The 21,265-nt window shown below is 25.3% G+C and overlaps 2 protein-coding genes across 4 annotated transcripts; one reads left to right on the forward strand and one right to left on the reverse strand.

The window, feature by feature from the left end:
* The first annotated feature begins 6,668 nt into the window (after nucleotides 1-6,668).
* Nucleotides 6,669-11,932, forward strand: LOC112689230 (choline-phosphate cytidylyltransferase A-like). The gene is made up of 9 exons (XM_025562824.1): nucleotides 6,669-7,018; nucleotides 9,041-9,174; nucleotides 10,002-10,110; nucleotides 10,538-10,654; nucleotides 10,784-10,935; nucleotides 10,997-11,218; nucleotides 11,303-11,470; nucleotides 11,529-11,647; nucleotides 11,715-11,932. Exons 2-9 carry the CDS (start codon nucleotides 9,055-9,057, stop codon nucleotides 11,833-11,835), a joined length of 1,128 nt encoding a protein of 375 aa, XP_025418609.1. The 5' UTR covers nucleotides 6,669-7,018; nucleotides 9,041-9,054; the 3' UTR covers nucleotides 11,836-11,932.
* An 883-nt stretch (nucleotides 11,933-12,815) lies between these two features.
* Nucleotides 12,816-20,352, reverse strand: LOC112689179 (insulin-degrading enzyme-like). 3 transcript variants are annotated; one of them, XM_025562754.1, is made up of 22 exons: nucleotides 20,191-20,352; nucleotides 19,566-19,741; nucleotides 19,066-19,273; nucleotides 18,838-19,007; nucleotides 17,727-17,849; nucleotides 17,461-17,663; nucleotides 17,206-17,406; nucleotides 16,995-17,132; nucleotides 16,811-16,914; nucleotides 16,613-16,715; nucleotides 16,459-16,554; nucleotides 16,291-16,400; nucleotides 15,499-15,643; nucleotides 15,329-15,439; nucleotides 15,148-15,268; nucleotides 14,993-15,084; nucleotides 14,218-14,329; nucleotides 13,728-13,885; nucleotides 13,530-13,664; nucleotides 13,236-13,445; nucleotides 13,062-13,178; nucleotides 12,816-12,975 (listed from the first exon to the last, which is right to left on the reverse strand). In XM_025562754.1, exons 2-22 carry the CDS (start codon nucleotides 19,720-19,722, stop codon nucleotides 12,868-12,870), a joined length of 2,922 nt encoding a protein of 973 aa, XP_025418539.1. In that variant the 5' UTR covers nucleotides 19,723-19,741; nucleotides 20,191-20,352; the 3' UTR covers nucleotides 12,816-12,867. The 3 variants fall into 3 exon arrangements, with proteins under 3 accessions (XP_025418539.1, XP_025418538.1, XP_025418537.1); XM_025562753.1 differs by lacking the exon at nucleotides 20,191-20,352 and adding an exon at nucleotides 19,800-20,099; XM_025562752.1 differs by lacking the exon at nucleotides 20,191-20,352 and having other exon boundaries at nucleotides 19,566-20,097.
* Between the last annotated feature and the right edge of the window lie 913 nt (nucleotides 20,353-21,265).

The following is a 21,265-nucleotide window of genomic DNA, read 5'->3' on the forward strand; positions in this document are numbered from 1 at the left end:
TTTCATAAACAGCAGTATATAATTAGCTATATTTGAGAAAAAATTACCGTCATTATTTATCAAATAAGTTTGATAAGTTGATCCTGGATGTTATGCGATGTAGGTACATAACATTTGTAAGTATTAAGTCTCTATTAATCAAGCACTTTGTATAATAATACAATATTATTTTAGTGGTCGAAAACTTATTTTAATATTAAGTTAGGATATGATACTATACCCTATTTTGCCATTGATTTTAAAATATAATTCTTATAATAAGAAATTGGATGTTAAAAAATATGCTTCTTTTTTTATATATAAGATAGAAATCTAATTTTTATACACACATTTTACAGTTTAAATTATTTCATGTCATTCTGGTTCTAAATAAACACATTTATTTTTGTTGCTTTTTTCAGATAAATTTATGTAAAGGCTTCTTTTTTTTTTCGAGCTTAATATAGACCATTCAGGTCCTTCGCCGCAACCACCACTTCCCTACATCTGTCTCTATCCGTGGCTAGCTCTTCACCGTTCCGAATTCTCAGTATATCTAAGTCTTTATGGACCCTGTCTATCTTACATAGGTGTGGACTACCTAAATGATTTAAATCCTTTTTTTGGCTAATTACTTGTCTCTTTTATTATAATACTGAGAATATACTTATATTACTTATAATACATATTTAAAATTATCTGCACCTGGAAATGTCATAATAAAAAATTATATTACTATTTTGAGGAATTATTAATATTATTAGGTATTAATATAAGGTATTATTACTAGTATGTCTGTAATTGTTTCCAATTGTAAAATGGTTCTAAAATCAAGTTTTTTACAAATCAATACAACAACCGAATCCTAAGTAGTATAAGGTTTAGAGTCTGATCTTTCAGAATTGTACATCAAACTCTCGACTTTGTGATTGGCATAACAATTCTCTACCTTAAAAAATATATAATTTAATGTAATAAAGTAATGATAATTAAATATAAATTCAGTGCCGTATTTCCCAATAAACACTATAAGCTAGTGCTTAGGGCGGCAAATAATTTTTAATATTACATTTTTATTATATGTAACTAGAACTAAAATAACTGCAAGTAATTATAAAATGTTTTATTTTATTAAAGTCAATGGGAACTAAGCACTTAAAGAAAGATTTCTTCAAAAAGTTTTATTCTATAATTATATATAGTACCATGAAATAAATTGTGTGATTTGTGTACTTTCTTATATTTATTTTTATATTCTTATTTTATTTTTTTAATTCAGAGCAACTCAAGTTATTGGTTGTTGGTAATAATTGTTAAATTTGTTATTTTTATTATTGTTTTAAACGAGTTTACTTGTGTGGTACACGGAATTGGGGGAGGCCATGATGATTTCTTCTTCGAGACGGTCGTTCCATTCAGTAAGTGAAACTTTTAGTGGTGCTGCAATTGTTGTAATCACTTGTGCTATTAGTCACAGTCGTCATTTAACACTCGTTCACGCATGACTAGGGAGGCAAAGGGATATCGACTTTCAGGCCCTTAAAAGAATTATATGAATAAAAATGATATATACCCATATACCTTTTAATTTACTATTATAATATCTGAATTAAGATGAATTGAACAATATTAACTAAAAATACTTATTAGTTGAAATGTGATAATAATAAATCCAATTGATTATCCCCCTCCCGAACCCCTCAATACATAGTCTACCACTACACGACCCCTCCCCCTATAATTATATTAAACAATAATAGGTACTCGATAATTATGAAAGATCTAAATGCACTAATTCGGATTGTTATGATGTATTTTAATTTTAACATACATTGATAAAAATGATTGTTAAAAATACACAGGAATCACCATAATCTCAAATTCGATTAAAGTGAACTTTGACTTTTTTGTTTCTCAAGAGAAAAACATATTAAGATAAAAATGTCGCTATAGGTTCTAACTTCTAGTACTGTTATGCAAAATATATTATAATATGGTCTGTTGATATATATGAAGTTGAAAGTAATAATGATTACTGATAATTAACGTGATTGATGAGGGTTATAAAAGGGCATATTATTTTTCTGCCGTTGTAATTTTGAGATTAGTATTTCTGTATCAGCATTTTTTCTTATCTTATTAACAAAACTATTGAATGTTTTTCGTTTATGTATTATATATCTAATAGTTATAAATTAGTAAATTTCTTTAATAAAAGCATACAAAGTCATATAATTGAAACCGAAAAAAAAAAACTAAATTTTCTAGTATTAACAATAGTTTTTCGATTTTTTCTTAATTCAGAAAACAAAATAATGTATACATAAATAAACAAAAAGTTTATTTATTTCTATAAATAAATGTTTTGCCTAGAGTATTATTATATTTGTATAGTACAACCGGTTTCAAATTAAAAATACTCTGGGCTAAACATTTATTAATTAATTAATTAATTTATTTTATAATAATATTAAAAAATAATCATTATTACATATATATATATATACCTAACACAATAATGTGTATTTAATTTAAATTTAAAATATCGAGATCAACCCCAACGGCACAGCTGCTGGAGCTACAGCTATACGAGCCACATACGGTTACATACGGCTCATACTCAGGGATAGTGAGAGGGTAAGGCAGGGATGGATAGAGCCCCGGGGCCCGTACGTCTGACAGGGCCCATCGTTTCAGCCTCGTATACATTGTTTTTATTGTACCAAATCATGTACAAGTGGTCTTGGTACGTCTTGGTCAAACAATTGCAAAGGGAAGGGGGTCTGGAACCCCCGCAGCCCCGGGTGCCTCAGAAGTTTTTGCCGACCCTGCTCATACTCGACGGTTTTATGATCACCTACCACACTATAGTATCATAAGTGGTGACTATCACCTAACTTCCAAGAACAGTAAAGGTAGAAGCTGTCCAGCTATGTGTCCATATACATATATATAGCTATTCATGTCCAGTATTTCTATAATTTTAAACTATCCTGTGTGCGCCAAAACCCCCATTATAATTATGCACATCATTATTTACTATACTAAATATCCATAATTTATGAAATTATTATTGACCGATTTACAAAATAAAAATAACAAAAAAGGGACTTTTATTTTGTTAAATGAAATAAATTTTTAAATTAAACAAACTGTTTTTTTATGTCTACTATTTTTAAGGTTATTTGATTTGAAAAGTATTTCCCTCCTCCCCCCACTCCATTAGTATTTGTCAAGGATCGTCATTGATCACAAAGATATTCGTCTGAAAGAAAAAATGTAGAAACACATTTAAAAAAAAAAATGGTAGAAAAGATACTTACAAAATATATTAACACTAATTAATAAACTAAAAATGTATTTAAATAAAATATCAAGATAGTATCAATAAGTTTTATACAAGTATAAAAAAAATCTGTCATAACATGCTATAAATAAAGCAAAGCTGTACATTTTAAAATTGGTCAGTCAATTGGAAGAAAAATATTTCAACATACAACAATTACTTAAAATAATTCAGCCCCAATTTTCTGATTATAATTTCAAACCTCAAAAGAGTCGTGTGGCGCCAAGTTCTTTATCAGCAACTTCATCGTTATCGCATGAATGAAGATATTTGTAAAATAAATTTAAAAAACTACGTGTATTATAGATCAATGTTGCAAGCACTATGATAGAATTTTAGTGAATGTAATTTTATCGAAAAAATAAAAACGACTGCATCAAGTCTCGATTCGAGACGCAGAGAAGACATGTGAACATTGCATATAAACGCAAAAAAATTCTACATTTGGACGCAATAGTTGTTTAAAATAATGATTGTGTGTATTATTATTTGTTTTTATATTTTCCATCCACTTCTATATTTTCTATAATATTTGTTTTTATATATTATGTGTACTTGTTTAACTATACTTGTAAGTCTGTACTATGGTTTTTATATAGTAATTTATAGTATTTATACGTTGTGTAGCCACATACCCATATAGGTTAAAGTCATAAAATTATAATATGGATAATAAGTGGTTTTATAAAATGCATAACTAAGTTCAGCGGAATTACATCAATGAAAAATTGTATTTATAGTGTTTATTGATTATTCGACTTGAAATTGCAGTTAGTATACAATTAAACATTGCATAGGTACTTAGGTACTTAATAAACTATTGTATTTTGAGCTAGAAATTTTAGAAATTTTTTAATTAACCCATCCCCGCCCAATAATCATCTATGCTTTGTTATACTTTATGATAAATATTAATGATAACGAAAATGTTTAATATGTACTAAAAAAAAATTAAAGTTATAAAATGCTTGACTTATGATGTTTGGTACGTAATAGTAAAAATTTTAAAAATTGTTTTATATTTGTATGATGCATAAAAAAACAGTAGCATGAGTATAAAATATAATATACTTATAGATAATCGTGTCCACATGAAGTGTAACACCAATAAATTGATCAATTACATTTCCTCGTATTTTATTTAATTATGCCAAAGGCTATTGGAAGAGTTTCCTACGTGTTATTTATTTTTCCAACGTCGATAAAATGATATTATCTAGAGATATTAAACTTTAACTACTTGTTTTTTTTTCAGTTCGAATATGATTTACGATTGTCGTATTTATAATTGCTTTACGGCAAATATACAAGTGTTTAAACATGATTATTGTACTACTCGAATTATTTTCATAAATCTAAAACGGAGAGATCGCATTTTATCGACATTGAATAACTACTAAGTCTAAAACAACAACGGCAATAGTCGTACATGGCTTATTGTAGTGAAAAATCTCACGAGGACATGATATTTTACCATTTAGAGCGTTTCGTAAATCATATAATGACAATTATTAATAATTAGGGTTCAGAATTTAAAGCATTTGCATATTCTTGTTATTTATTGTAAAATATAGCAGAGTCCAAAATAAATTAATTTCTCAATGCCATGATATACAAATCTAAAATTTGAATGTGCATATTTTTGCATATTTCATAGATTTTGTAGGAAAGTGCTTATTTTACGTTTTTGTGATTATTTTGCATATTTTGAAAAATAATTCAAATTTAAAAATTAATAACTTTATAAATTTCAACCGATCAAAAAAGAAAATAGTAATACAATCTTAAATACCTATTTCAGAGGCGGATCTAGTGTCTTATTTTGGGATGTTCCTTTTGAAAAAAACAACCAACTAAAATATACAAAATGTAAATTTTAAATGTATTGAATGAAAATTACTACTTTTAAAGGTGATGATTTAAATGTATTCTAAAATCATGCATCTTAATTACAGTGTTTGTCATAATCATTATAATTTCTGATTCAAAATATTCTTTAAAATAAATTTCCTTTTTGCTGAACCATTAAAAAAACGCAATAACTTTTTTTGATATGCTGATAGTATTATTGACAGAAACTACTTTAGATAAATAAGAAAGATAAATATTTAATACATGATTGACACTTGGACATCGTACAGCCATTGGACATTCTTTTAAAATAATTGTTAAGGCACCAATATTTTTGAAGTCATTACACTCAATCAGTTCCTACGACTACACAATATTTCAAATAGAGTTCAAGGTTTTTTAAAATATCTAATACAATATGACCAATAGTATGTTCAAAGTGCAGCCCAATTGTACTATTATAAAAGTACCAAACACGCATCTTGACCCTTCCCCAAAATAAAATTATGCTCCTGTATAGTAAAACAATATATCAAATATATTTCAGTTTGGGATGGCACAGACCTCTAGCTTCCACATGGATCTGCCACCGACCTATTTGGTATATATATCTCACAACCACTTATAGTTTTCGTGTTGGAAAAATATCGTCATTTTTAGAAAATAGTATGGCCGTATTGCAAAATATTATATAAATAATTAACATATATGCATATTTTTAAATTTTTTAATAATAATTTACGGGTTTTAAGTGCTATAAGTCCCTAACTCTGCTGATAATCAATGTATAATGTGTGTATAATGAATATTTAATATAAGTGAGTTATTGTTCATAAGTTTCTCAGACATATCAGTTACGGTCGATAACTAACGAAACGTAATAGTCAATGAATATTGAATAAAACAAAATTTTTTAAAACTAATGTTTTTAAAATATATAGATAACTAACAGGTAAATTTTACCCGTAGCCAAAGGTTTTGATCAAATAGCTGAGAAGCATAAACCGAAACATAAAATTTAAAATGAAACACTTATTAAGCGTTGTGAAAGTCAAGTGCGTTTCCCTTGGTTTTAATTTATGCGCCTGTTAAAGGTCTCTTAAGCGGTGTCACCACAGAATAGATCAAACCACGGTCCAGAACATACTTTAACGCGTGACGGTCAAAAGTTCAATCGTATAACCAAGAAAATTAAAATCTTCATTTCATCTGTGCCGCAGTACGATGACGCGTGTTCAGCATAACCACAATTGAAGGCCGTGCAAAACGGTTTGCGTTTTGTGTAGAGCATCGTTTCGTACTCCTGCCAATCATGGCGAATAACAACACTGTGTATCAAACTCGAACAACTCGATCCAAGATTGATAATAATAACACACGAATTACAATAATAATAATAATAATAATGATGATGATGATGGCAAGGAAAATGATTACACGGAATACGCGCGCCATGGTGATACCCCGGTAATAAGCCGGGGACGCCGCCGAGTGAAAAACGTGGATAACCTTGGCATGACGTCGACGAACATGTGGTATCGGCTGATAAGTGATGATAACACAAACATTTCCGTATCCGGACTCCCGGAGGAGATAATGGCACTACCCATTTCGAAAAGTAACATTTGCACAAATTTCACACTGACACTACAGCGTTTCATAAGATTTTGTGCCAGCTTCTTCGTCACCACTGACGGTTAAACCTACCTAAGTGTATTATATACGTGCCGCCGTCATTGCAGTCAACGGTCGTCGTTTGTGGGAACCGTTGAGCGTCCAATGTCAATTCATACCGTTTAATCGAAGTGTACGTTTTTTTGAAACCTTATTCCCGTCCGCCTCGTAAGTTATTTGTTTTTATTTTCTATTCTTGTAGTATGAATTATTCTCCCGTTCGTTTGTTTTGTTTGAATATTTTGGGTAACCAGTTTTTTCCCTCCACTCATTATTTCAAAAACGTTTGATGATTAATCGATTATTGTTTCATGAAAAACGAACGAGTTCATTATTTTAATAGCCACTGTGTATGCTACCTCAGGTGTTTATTTGTATATTGTTTTTTTAATATGTGATTTTTTTTTAAAATCATTAATTTATTTTTCGTTACAAAAAAATATTAGTTGACCTTTCATTTGAATAAAAATGGTACAAAAATAATGAACTTGTTTCGGTATTTTATTTATTATATTACACTGCAGAGGAAAAATTCTCGAAGACACATCCCAAAGAATTTTTATATACATCATCTAAAAATAAATATACTTTCCATATGGACCAGCCATTTGTATTGATATTATAAATTAATACATGTATAATTTCTATTACTTAAATTTACTCATAAATACACTACATTTTATAAATTAGTGTAGGCATACAAATATTAATGTTTTTCTTTTATGTACCCAAACAACTATATACAGTACAATTTAGTTTTATTTATATCTTGGCAGATAGATTCTGAGGATGTATAATATTTGTTTAACATTTATAATATTTATATTATGAACTTATTTTATAACATAAATATTAATATGTTAGTAAATAAATTTTTAAATAATGAACAAAAATATTTCTATCAGTTATAATTTATAACTTGGGCAGAGGACTTGTAGCTCTAAAAAAGCTCTAAATATGCAAGCACTTATGCACCTAAAAATTTTTTTAGCCTTTTTATTAAAAGTAATAATAAAATAAATAGCATTAAAAATAAGGCAAAACAATTACATAATTTAAATATATTATTTACCATAGCCAAATAAATAAAATACATTTTACTTAATTTTCTTAATTTTCTCTAAAAAAACGATGTTAGATTGTTATCAGTTCTAGGAAAAATGTGTGCCCGTGTACAGTCAAAAACCATATTATACGACAAAAATTAAAAATAAATACATTTTTATCCAAACATTTTGACTGTATTGTTTGAAGTAAAAATGTCACTTTGGAAAAAATCAATTTAAGTTAAATATGTCTTAAAAAGTATAAAATTGCGTATAAAAGTGTAAAATACAAAAAAACATAAAGGACTCAAAATATGCATTTATATGCAAAATAAAATTTCAAAACTAGCTTGTGAAAGCATGAAACATATTTGTTTTGTACTCTGCTATTTTTGTGACTGTGCAAAACAAATATGCAAATGCTTCAATTCCTCTGCCCTATTTATAACCAATATCATAATTAATTGTATTTTCTAAATGGATATAAAATATATTCCATATATGAATTACTAATTATAATAAGTATGGTTTTATCATTCCTTAAATTTGGTTTTAAGTAATTTGTCATTGAAAGTTGGATTACAATAGTTTCTTAATTATCTGGGTGCGGCAAAACCAATTTTCAGTCCAATAATCATCAATAATACATGATGATATATTGATATGTTAATTATCTATTCTGTTAGTTATCATTAATTTAATACACTCTACTACATATTAATATTTTTATTAAATTTTCTATTAGTATCGTTCAATTTATTGTATTATATATTTATCAACGTATGTTTGTAATACACATACAACAGATAACATTTCTAAATATATTCATAGTTTTCAAATTTTGGATTTGGTTTTCCAATTTATCCTCTTGATCTTTATTAATTTAACTATTGGTAATCTAAATTGAATCAACAAATTCTAATTGAAGTATAATTTTATATTAGTAAAAATTTATTTTTATTAAATATTAAATTATTTAATTTGTTAACCAAATGTTATCCAATTAAATATAGTCATGTTATAATGTGATTAAGATTGGTTGAAAATCTATGAAATCATGAATATATTAAGTCACATTATTTTTTATATAATTATTATTTCATTTTCAATTACTTAATAAAAATTTGTTTTTGTTTTATTGCAGTTCAAAATACAAATATGTCTAAAAAGAGAACACGAGATGTATCAAATAATACAGATGAAACAGATTTGTCTGGGAGCAGTAATAAAAATATGTTACAAAAATGTGAACAAAATAAATTACAAAATATTGCACCAGTATGTATATAATTTAAAAATTAAGTATTTAATAATCTTATATAAACCTAGTGTTACTACAAAGATGAGGTTTTTATGAAACATCTTCCTGTTAGATTTCAATACATAAATAATAATTATATCATAACCAATTAATAATTTAATATTGAAATAATAACAAGTACTATAATTTTTTCATTAATTAATAGAACTTTTTTAAATATTGCTCACAATCTCATTAATTTTAAGAACAATTTGTACAAATGTTATTTTATAAATTTAAAGTACGGATATTTTATCGACCACTCATACATAAACCTTCTATCTTTATGTTACCCTCAATCCTATTTAACCATATATTCCTCAATATTTTTCTTCCTTTTGTTCTTTGTTCAAATCTCTTGTTCGCTGCGAAAATTCCAACATATTGACAGCCTAACTTCCTTCTACAATTTACTTTTTAACCTTTTTGAAATCCTTTAACAGTATTTTTTTTCATTTCACTAATTTTATTGTATGTAGTTGAAATATGCATATTTTAAATAAATTTATAAAATTAAATTTTACAATACCTACATATACTAAATGTTTACAGTCTTTTTTTCATAACTCCAGCGAAAATGTTTATAAATATCATGGTATAAATATAGTACCTTGGGTACTACAATGGACAATTTAATATTAAAAAAATAAAAACTTTTAAAGTAGATGTTAAGTGTTTTTTATTATATTCCCTAAATATTTTAATAGATTTGGTACATTTTATTTTTATGCAAATTATTAGAATATTTTTGTATATAAAATTAACTAAATAATTAATAAACTAATTAATCACCTTCTTGTTTTAGTCAATTTTTAAACCGGCGCCTTTTAGTACAGAAATAGATGCAGTTGTTGAAAGAAATGCATGTGAATATAGTACAAGAATCACTATGGAAATGGCCAATTCTTGCTTGGGTATGAATTATTTTATAATATAATGATAAAATAAACTACATTAATCATTTTATTTGATGTTTCATTCTAGTCAAATTTCTCTGATTATTTATTAATAGTTGAAAATTATAACAGATATTTTTAAAATTTCTTGTTCAGTCTAAAATCAAGAAGTACAAAAATGTAGCTTATAGTATTTAGTATTGCAATTTTCTAAAATAGTTTAAACTATTTAATGTAGTAAATTTAATATTTATGCTCCAGAAATATCGGTTATAGAAAAAATATAACTGTAATTATAGAAAAATACATTTCTAGTTTTGTCCAGAACTTAGAGAAGTTAGAAGTTATAGAGCTTAATTTACTTAATTATTATAAAATAATGTTTAGCTTTTAATAATATAAAATAAATTTAATTTTTATTTTAGAACACGCTTGTTATTTGCAGCTCCTCGGAAAATCAGGGTTTATGCAGATGGCGTTTATGACATGTTTCATCAAGGACATGCTAGACAGTTAATGCAAGCTAAAACAGTGTTCCAAAATGTTTACTTGATTGTTGGAGGTTAGTTTATTTTTATTAAGTAATGGTGACATTGTATTATTGAAAATAATGTAATACTATTATCATATTTTTATCATGTTATAACAAATATTCTAACTATTTATTAACTAATTATTTATGAATTTATAGTATGTAGTGATAGTATGACACATGCTATGAAAGGTAAGACTGTAATGACTGATGATGAAAGATATGAAGCTGTGAGACATTGCCGCTATGTAGATGAAGTTCTTAAAGACGCACCATGGGAAATTGATGATCAATTTTTAATAGACAATAAAGTAATTTAAAGTTTTTTCTGTTTTATTTTAAACTGGATAGTGAGTTTTAAATTCTGTATAGATTGATTTTGTTGCTCATGATGATATTCCTTACATTAATGAATCCGGTGAAGATGTTTATAAAGGGCTTAAAGAAAAAGGTATGTTTGTAGGCACCCAAAGGACTGAGGGTGTATCAACATCAGATGTTATTTCTCGAATTGTACGAGACTACGATATGTACGTCAGACGTAATCTACAACGTGGATACAGTGCCAAAGATTTAAATGTATCATATTTAAAGGTTAGATAATTTAATAGATGATAGATAACCTATCAAATTCCTTTTGTTTATTCGAAGAAAAAAAAAATTGTAATATATTTTTAGGAAAAAAAATTCAAGCTTCAAAACAAAATGGAAGAACTTAAAGACCGAAGTAAACGAGTAATGGGCACTATTGGTGAAAAAAGAGTAGACATGTTGCAACGATGGGAAGAAAAATCTAGAGACTTTATTGTTTCATTTTTATTATTGTTTGGTCGAGATGGACCAATTGTAAGTTTATATTTGAAGAATGATAAAATCATGAATATTAAGATATGTTTTTTTTAAGTCTCATTTTTGGAACGACAGTAAAGGTAAACTGTTACAAGCATTTTCACCACCTTCTAGTCCAACTCCAAGTGGTCGCAACACTCCAGAATCAACTACTTCATCTGAAGAAAATTTAAGGTAAAGGATTTTATTATAAAATTCAAATTAATCGCTTGAAACATGTATTAAGAATTATTCATGTCAGGTCTCCGCCTAGAAAGTCGAGCAGAACTGAACGTTTTTCAGATGAAGATGATGATGAAGATGACATATTAAATAGTTATGATTATATAAATGGTGAGAGAAGCTCAAAAACTAATTCCTAGTAGTAAAGAATAGTTATTAACCATATTAAAATAATTAACTATTAGTTTAATACATAATATAATGCATAAACTTGCTAGAATAAAATTATTGAAATAAAATGCAAAAATTACTATTATTAAATATTCCTACATGATTGTTATATACAAATTATGTATAATTTTTGTTCATGTTTAGACATCTTGTAAAATATATATATATATATTATCAAAATTCAAAAAAATATTACTTATAAATAATTTATGATATAATAGTATTGTTTTTTATTTTCAAAAACAATCAATATGTATTTGTTTAGTATATTTTTACTATAGTTTTATGTTTCATACAACTTCAACTTTGCCGTTATCTTTATATTATTATTTTTTATTATGTTCACTTTGATCTGAAATTTGTATAGTTTTTAAGTTGAAAAAAAAATTCTATAAAAATGTATGATTAACTAAAAAAATTATGAAAAATAATTGTTGTAAACAATAGTTTATATTTGTCTATTTCTTTCAGGAATTAGATAATATTTTACTCCTAAAATTGAACTATGAATCAAATAATTTACCAAACAATTGTTAATTATAAATATCAACTGTCACAATATTTTTACATATTTATTTAAATACAAGAAAAAGGTATAAAAATACAGCCCTCCTCCATCTCTTGACTTAATCCTTTTATGATAACAAAGTGTTTTGCAGAGTTTTAAAAATCATGTTTCATAATTAAAATACTTTCAAAGAGAGATCAACTTTTATGTTGAAAAAATATAAAGCAACTAACTGTCCAACAAAATGCCTATAGTGATAATATACGTACAAAAACTAAATTATTAATATTTATTATTTTCTTCCTAAGAAAATGTGATTATATTGAACAGTTTCAATAGAGATGACTGCACCATTTGTAACTTAAATTATAATCTGTGATTAAGAAAGTAAAAATTTTCAATTATGTAATGATTTTTGAGAGTTATTATAATTTCAATATATAAAAATATAAGTAACATATGTTTTTTAAAACAAAATTCAATGGAATCCATATTATAATTTAGATTTTGTAGAAGAAGGTCCAACTGGAATAAATGGACTTGGCAATGGATACAACCGATGTTTCTTCTTAAAATCTGTGATGTCTGTAATTATTATGGTCTGAAAAATGAAAATTATGTTAGCTTTTTACTATTTTCTAATACATCAGTTAACACCATTTCAATAATAATAAAAGTAATACACACATTATTATTTGCTAATGAATTATCTTCTAGTGTATCTTCCTGAGTAGTATTCTTTAATGTAGATTTGACATGTACAGCCAATTTGTGTCTTTTTGGCCCAGACTGACTGATTTGGTCCTGAACAAATTATTACTGGATAACAAAGTGGCCAAAATAAAAAAGTGATATATTTACTTGATAAAATTTAATAATATCATCTTTTTGAATAGATTTTAAGGCTTCTACTTCAATTTTTGCGCGATTAAAATTGTAATCTTGTGTATCAATTTCTAGTTGATAGACGGCTGCTTGTTTGAATAAACCTTTAGGCTTTTCTAACAATTTAACAGTTAAAGCATCTTTATAAGTACTGAATTCCTCTTCAGTCATATTTTTCAATAATTCCTAGAAGAAGTTAATGGTTTAAAAGACGTTATGAAAATATATGACGTTATGAGTATATGAAAATAGATTGATTAATGAACTTACTTGAATAGTGTTGATGTAGTTTTCTATTCTTGAATCAACATACATTGGAGTACGGTCAGATTGAACAATAATACGTAAGTTTAGAACTCCATGGCTTCTGCTTGACGAACTAAAAACTATATATCCAAGTTGTTCCTAGAATGGAAATGAGTAATTTTTTAATTCTATATGGTTTATATTTAATTTAATTATTAATACCTGGGTACGTAATATATTAAAACAAGACTCTTTGATAATTTCGTTAAAAAGGCTGACTATCATATTATTCAATATAGATTGAATACCACATTGTAGATGAATATAAACGCATGAACTGCTATGATGTTCACTAGTTGTTTCATATAAAGTGTTCTCACCTTAAATTTCATTTTAAAATGTTACAATAAATAAATTGTAGAGTATCATTTCTTTGGATATATTATTAAAAATATTAAAAAAATAATCATGCTAAAAATATATTTCAATTAACATACCAATAATAATAATAATAATAATAATAATAAATATAATTTAGGAAAGATTTAGAAATATCAATATTGGATTTAAATAGTAAGTTTAATATAATCAGCTATATATATATAAATTTAACATAGAATACATTTCTATAAAAAGAATTAATACTTAAAGTTGATAATAAATAATTTAAAGTTTTGTTTACTTTAAAATATTTATCTAAAATTTAACTCACTGTCCTCAAGTTGTACTTCCCTTGACCTCATCATTTGACGTGGCAATAATTTACGGAATCCATTACGACCCAGGAATGGTTTTTCTAAAATATTTATTAGTTCCAATGCTTGCTAAAACAAAATAAATAAATAATTTTGTAAATGAATAACTAATAACTTCATAAGAAAAATTTTTTTCTTTAGTTTGTGTAATATATATATATATATTATACATTAATTATCACTGTCACTTTGAATGTAAAAGCATATTGAGTTTTGAAATTTCATCAAATATTAGATATGTAGTATTTAACTAACTTATTGTACAAAACTACAGTTCTTACTTAATTTAAAATATTTTTATATATTTATTATATATTATATATTATATTTTTATATATTTATTCATTTTGAATTTTTATCATTTATTTTACTTCTAATTAAATAAAAATACAAAACAGATAGTATGCGGTATCAACTAGCTAGCGAATGCTCTGGACGCCAAAGGCGTTACCACGCATAAAATTATTCTATTAATAATTAAATTAGTATTTACTATAGACATCAGTTCAAAAACTGTCCTATATGTTGTGAATTTCAACCGAAGATAATTATTACAAACAATTTTTAATATTTTGATTGGTTTTAATTTTTGAATTTTAAGAATTAGATATATATCATTTAAAAATAAAAATAAATCATTTTATACTTCTTATAGTCTTGTTACATAAATATTCTTTCCTAAAAAAGATTTTTTATTAAATAGCTTAAAACTCAAGTAAATTATGTACTTACTGTTTTGTCAATGTTACCATAAACTAATGATTCCATGAACATATGTGAGAGGAATTTTTTAATAAATTCTTCAATGTTTTCAACTTTAACATCTAAAAATTTATATAATTATAAATTTAATAATTAAAAATCAAAAAGTTGTTAAATTATTTTACCATCAATAGCTGCTAATAATTCATTAGGGGTCCATTCATTTTCTGATAAAATTACAGAATTGTATCTCATCGCACTATGATATGGTTGCTCCATGGCAACATTTTTCAAATCTCTAATTTTCTAAAAATTAAGATACAAAATTTAATACATAAAACAAGTATTTTATTTGATTTATCTTACTTCCTCCTTGAGAATTTCAAAACGCAGAGGATCAATTTTGAAAGATAAAAGCTTATCCATAGTTTTCTTTAGCAAAATATGCAATTTGTGATTAAATCCACTTAAGTGAATCTAAAATAAATGATTTATAATTCAAATTATTATTATTATTGGTTTTAGATTAATATTACCTTAAAACCATAACTACTAGGCTTAATAATTAAATTTAGACTAGCTCTAGTAGCATCCCATGTGTACTCAGTAAAATCCTCATTGAATAATCTCACAAAGAGACTCATAATATTGCAGTGGAATGGATCGGTCATTACAATATAGCTATACAGAAAAATTTATTTTAAAATAGAAAAAAAAATAAATACGAAAAATGAGTTAAGATAAAAATACTGAAATGTGATTTTCTTCAATTTTAATTGAATTGGGATTTGAAAATAATTTTCTTTTTATTATTAAATATAAATAATAAATAAAATAAGATATTATGGAGTTATATATTGTATTTAAAATCAAATATAAATGTATTACTATTATTATGAATGTGCGAATTGATGTTTCTTGGGATGAATGCATAAAAATAGTTAAAGCAGTTTATGATGCCTAGTTTAAAAATAGTCTTAGTAATCTACTAAAAGTTAATATTGTAAATTATAAGGCTTTGTAGTTTGGCCTAATATGATTAATGTATGCTTAAAGTAATATATGGGAAATTGAATTAGATTTTGAATTATTATCACAGTATATTCCCTTATAAAAAAACTATAATTTATGAATAAATAAATATGTGAAGGTATATAAAGCTATTTGAAGAATCATTTTTTATGCGTACTATTATTTTCAAACATTTTCTTATAAATCTAATAGTTCAATTGAAAATCTCATTATTACACTAAATATTTTGAAAAGTATCTATTAACTAATTTATTAAAACGTATAAGTTACTCATATTTAATATTTATTTTCATTACCTGAAAAAGTCAACTGAAACAAATGCTTTGGGAAATCTGAACTCTGTATCTGTCTTAAACCATGTTCTTAATAATAAGGATTCATGAATAATATGTGGATGACTTGGTTCCTGAAAAAAAAAAAAAATTAATAAAATACAAATTTTTAATCATAATTAATTTTATTACATTTTTATCAATAGGTACAAGAGTAAAATCAGTAGCAATAAATTCATTTTTTGATGGCATTTTTAAATCTTCACATAAATCATCTTTTTTCCACTCCTAAATATAAAAATAAAGTAAATAAGCATATTTAAAATTAATTTAAAAACCAATTTACATCTAAAGTCTCCAGTGATATTTTACTAATTTTATATGGCGTTCCATAATATTTGTCTATAGTATCAGTTTGGTTTTCAAATGTTTTTGAAACCACTGTATATCTGTAATATTAATAAATAAAAAATTTAAATTAGTAAAGAGTGCAAATTATATTATATTATCTATTATCTGTGATTAAAATTCTAATCCAAGAGACCTTAGATTATCTGGTCTAAAATAAGATAAAAGTTCTTGAATTAAATCTGGTCTCCAATCTTTTATTAAATATTCCGCTGTTAAAACATCTTCCAATTTAAAAGTCTAAAAATAATAAAAAAAAAAAAAAAAAGTAAATAAGGTTTAACAACAAATATTTTTCATTGATTTTAAGAGTAGCTTACAATCATATGAGGAGACAACCGATAAACATAATCCAATGGTGATCCTTTATCTTTAAATTGGAATTGCATTGCACTAATATTTTTATTTTCATCATGGAACCATTCTTGAGGTCCTTCACGTTTCAACATATTAATATACTAGGTGAAAAAATATATATAAATGTAATTATTATTAATTAAGTATTTATATATCAAATAAATAATATGTTACTTGAAAAATTAATTTGATAATATCATCAACATGATCAACTCCTTTTTCAGTCAAATCTACATCAATATCAAAAAGCTCAATGCCCCTAGCTTCAACTTTACTACCAGATGAAAGTTTACTAGACCACCCTCTTTTTTTTAATGCAGCCAAAATACTTGTAGGACCTTCATGTCCCAATAATGCACTTAAATACCTGTTAGGCTAAAATTATATGTTATATTTAAAACCATATATAAAAATAACTTATATATTTACCATGCTTTTATAATATTTGCTCTGTTCAGGAATAGGAAAGGTAATAGAAAGTACTCTGATATCCTTTACTGGAAATACAACAGTTTTAGTTGCCAATTGTTCTTCTTTATAAATTGGGTCAAACCAATATGGCATATCTACATTTTTTTTTTCAATATCTCCAAACAAAGATACAATCAATTCTTCCAAAGTATTTAGGTCTTCTACATAAACAATCATAAAAATAAATTAAAATTATTTAACAATAAAATATTTTCTATAAATACCTTTTCCAAGTACTGATAAGTACATTAGATGTGAAGAATACAACTTAGAATGGAACTCTAATAATTTATCACGAACACTAATATTTTTTGAGTTTGGAATATCCCACAACGTCTCCTTTGTACCTAAAAAATTTATAAATATATTAAATGTTGATCAATTTATCATGACACCAAACTATGAAATCTTCGGTAAGAAATAATTTATTATTAAGTCTATAAAAATGTATGGAGTTCATTCAGTATTTAAAAACCATTTTTTTAAGGGGAGAAAATAGTTGAAAAAAAACATTGCACTAATCTTAGTGTTTTAATATTTTTTAATAATTTCAAAATATTATAATGATGATATTACTTAATATTTTCAAAATAGTTTCCATCTTATAAAAATAATTTTAACAGAAACATAAAAATTGTATTAAAATTAGAATATTTTTAGTCTTTATGACTGTATAAAAAAACACCTTAAATATTTTAGATATTTTAATGAATTCAGCTTTGTGGTACTTTTAGCATATAAATATATTTATATATTTACCATTAATCAATGAAATATCATACGGTTACCCAAAGAAAATAAAAATAAAAAATGTTTAAAAGCAAAACTATCCATAGACAATATTCTATAAACTTTGCTTAAACTTTTAATAGTAATTAACTGTATTAAATGAGTTTCATACATCATGAATATAATTGAAAGTTTTAAATAGGAATAAATCATATATATTATACAAAGAATACTTAGTTAAATTTTATCATACTGACTCATAAATTAGTTTAAATATAATACCAACTATTATATAGCTTTATAAATAATTATATTTTGAAATGCACCTATATATTTAGTTTTTGACTAAGTTATTAATTAAAATATTAATAACATGTTTAATAGAATTGCAGCCAGCAAAAACCTTGAGAATTTTCATCTCCTATTGTTTGAACATTTTTAATTTATTTATAAATAAAATATAATAATTTTTTTATTATTTAATATTTAATACTCATATATTATATCATGTATACATTTATTTCCTATTATGGATAAATCCTAGCCGTAACTAAAAATGTATTTTATTTGAGAATATTATAAAAACTAGTTTTATTTATAAAATACCTGTTCCAAACTGATTGTAAGGATGATTTGGATCGGCTGCATTTTTTTCTAATTGTGCTAGACGCCAAAAGTCATCAGCAACATTTTTTTGATGCTCAGAATTAACAGCACAAATTTCTCTTTCAGTAGCATTGGTAGTAAATAATGGTTCAAGGAAAAATTGAGCAAATCTATAATAGAAATTGAATATGAATATTTATAATAATATGAGAAAAAATGTTATTTTACCTGTCCAATGTTGGCTGAAGTGATTCTGTTTTGGTAGAAAAATAATAATTTGTATGATCATTTGCAGTATATGCATTGTAAGATCCACCATTTTGTGTTAAAAACTGAGTAAATTCATTTTCTATTGGATATTTTTTTGTGCCCAAAAACAGCATGTGTTCACAAAAATGGGCCAAGCCAGGGAGATCTTTTGGTTCACTTAAGCTACCTATTGTAAGAGAAAATAATACTCTTAAAATAAGTTTTAAAACAAAAAAAAAAATAGAAAGTCAAAGCATAATCAGTAAATTTTTAAATGATCATGCATTCTTAAATATTATAAAAATGATTATTTTATATATTTTATTTTTGTGAATAAATATAAAAAAATATTTAAATAAGTGAACTGTAAAAAAGTAAAAATTAAAGGATGGAATTAAATACTAAAAGCTTAGAAAAACATCATAAATAAAATAGCATTAATAATATATTAAATATAACATAAAATTAACATAACTCACCCACTGCAACCGATAGTGATGCAGCTGATTTATCAGTGTCAGGATCGCTGATCAACAATGCGGTAAGTCCATTCTTCAAAATCAAACCACGGTAGATCCGGGAATCTCCGAGGGATTTTTCGATATCATCGATACGCTGTTCAACTTTTTCAGACATGGCAGGATTCTTGTAATAACTAAAATAACGCGAATAGTTGTATTGCATTCCATAATGTTGGGTATGCGGCACCACACTTTTGCTGTGTATAATAATAACAGCCACCAGGAGCACGAACAGAAACGAAAACACTAACGACCACAGACAGTGCATGGTTAACAATGTACACGAACATAGTCGGCCCAGTAGAAGGACGAGAGAGGTACATTGTCCCGCTTATAATAATAATGACTAAGGAAATCAAGATTCAAATATAGATAAATTATTATCGAATTCGTTGTGTGTGCCAATAACGATAGAGTATTTCAGTCATTATTATGGACCTGTTCGTATACATGTATTATTATTATACGCAAATACGTCCATACAACCTTTGTTACAAGTGTGTCCCACATTGTGTAGCAATGCAAATAAATTGAAAATTGTATTAAAAGAAACAATACTAACACTACGGAACTAATTACTTACCTTAAATATTAATTCGAATAGACACCTAAAGTATACGGAATTAAGTTGCCGAAGTTTATTATCAAATCAAATAACATATTGCCAGTGCATTGTTACAAAAAGTGAATCAATAAATTATGAATCTGTTATCACTAGAGATTTTCCAAAACTTTTGACGCGGGAATTTGTACGGTTCAAAGAACTATTTAATTAATCGATTATTACCATATAAAATCTGTATAGTCTCTTTAGTATTTATAATAGTTAAGATATCAACAAATAACCTCACCGAGGCGTACAAATTTGTGATTAAAATCTTTTGAATAAAAATGAAAACTATATTTTAAATAATTATATTAATAGAAAAAATGACCTTCAGTCTTCAGAGTTTCACTCATGGACTATATGACAAAATATGAAAAATATTTGGTATATCCTTATACTGTTTTCATTCAAAAGTAAAACAAAAACATTTTCGTAGTTGAAAATTCTTAATGTTTCAAAGTATATATACTATGCTCTTTTAAATTATCTATAATTCAAATATTATAAGAACATATTTTTATATGATAATATTTAATTTCGATTAAATAATTTAATAACGAACAAATACGTTCATGTTTTTAGTTCTTATTATTTTTGGTTTTGATAAAACAAAATAATATCATTTTTTTTTTTTTTTTTGATAGATTATTATTTTTATTATGTTTTTTTTTTCGAGTTATCTCTATTGTAGTTTAATCTAACCACTTATTATTGGCAATAATACATATTTATTAGAAATCATTAAATTAATGACATCAGAAAAAATATCAAATCATTCATATTATTCTACAGAAATTTTAAATTAACTTAAAACAATTAACTTTAATATCAAACTATTTATATGTATATGTTGTAATACTAAACAGAAATATTCATAATTATATATTCTATAATTTAATACTAAAATTCTGAAAACGTGTTAGTGTTCAATACTTGTCATATATCAGTATATATTATTAGTAAATAATTTAAAATCAAAAGTTTCGAATAAAATAATAATGACATGAAATTACATTTCATATAGGTAGGTATTTTTTTTTTAGCATTTGTC

Source organism: Sipha flava, unplaced genomic scaffold, assembly GCF_003268045.1.
Source record: "Sipha flava isolate LNK unplaced genomic scaffold, YSA_version1 42_pilon_pilon, whole genome shotgun sequence".
Taxonomy (NCBI): domain Eukaryota; kingdom Metazoa; phylum Arthropoda; class Insecta; order Hemiptera; family Aphididae; genus Sipha; species Sipha flava.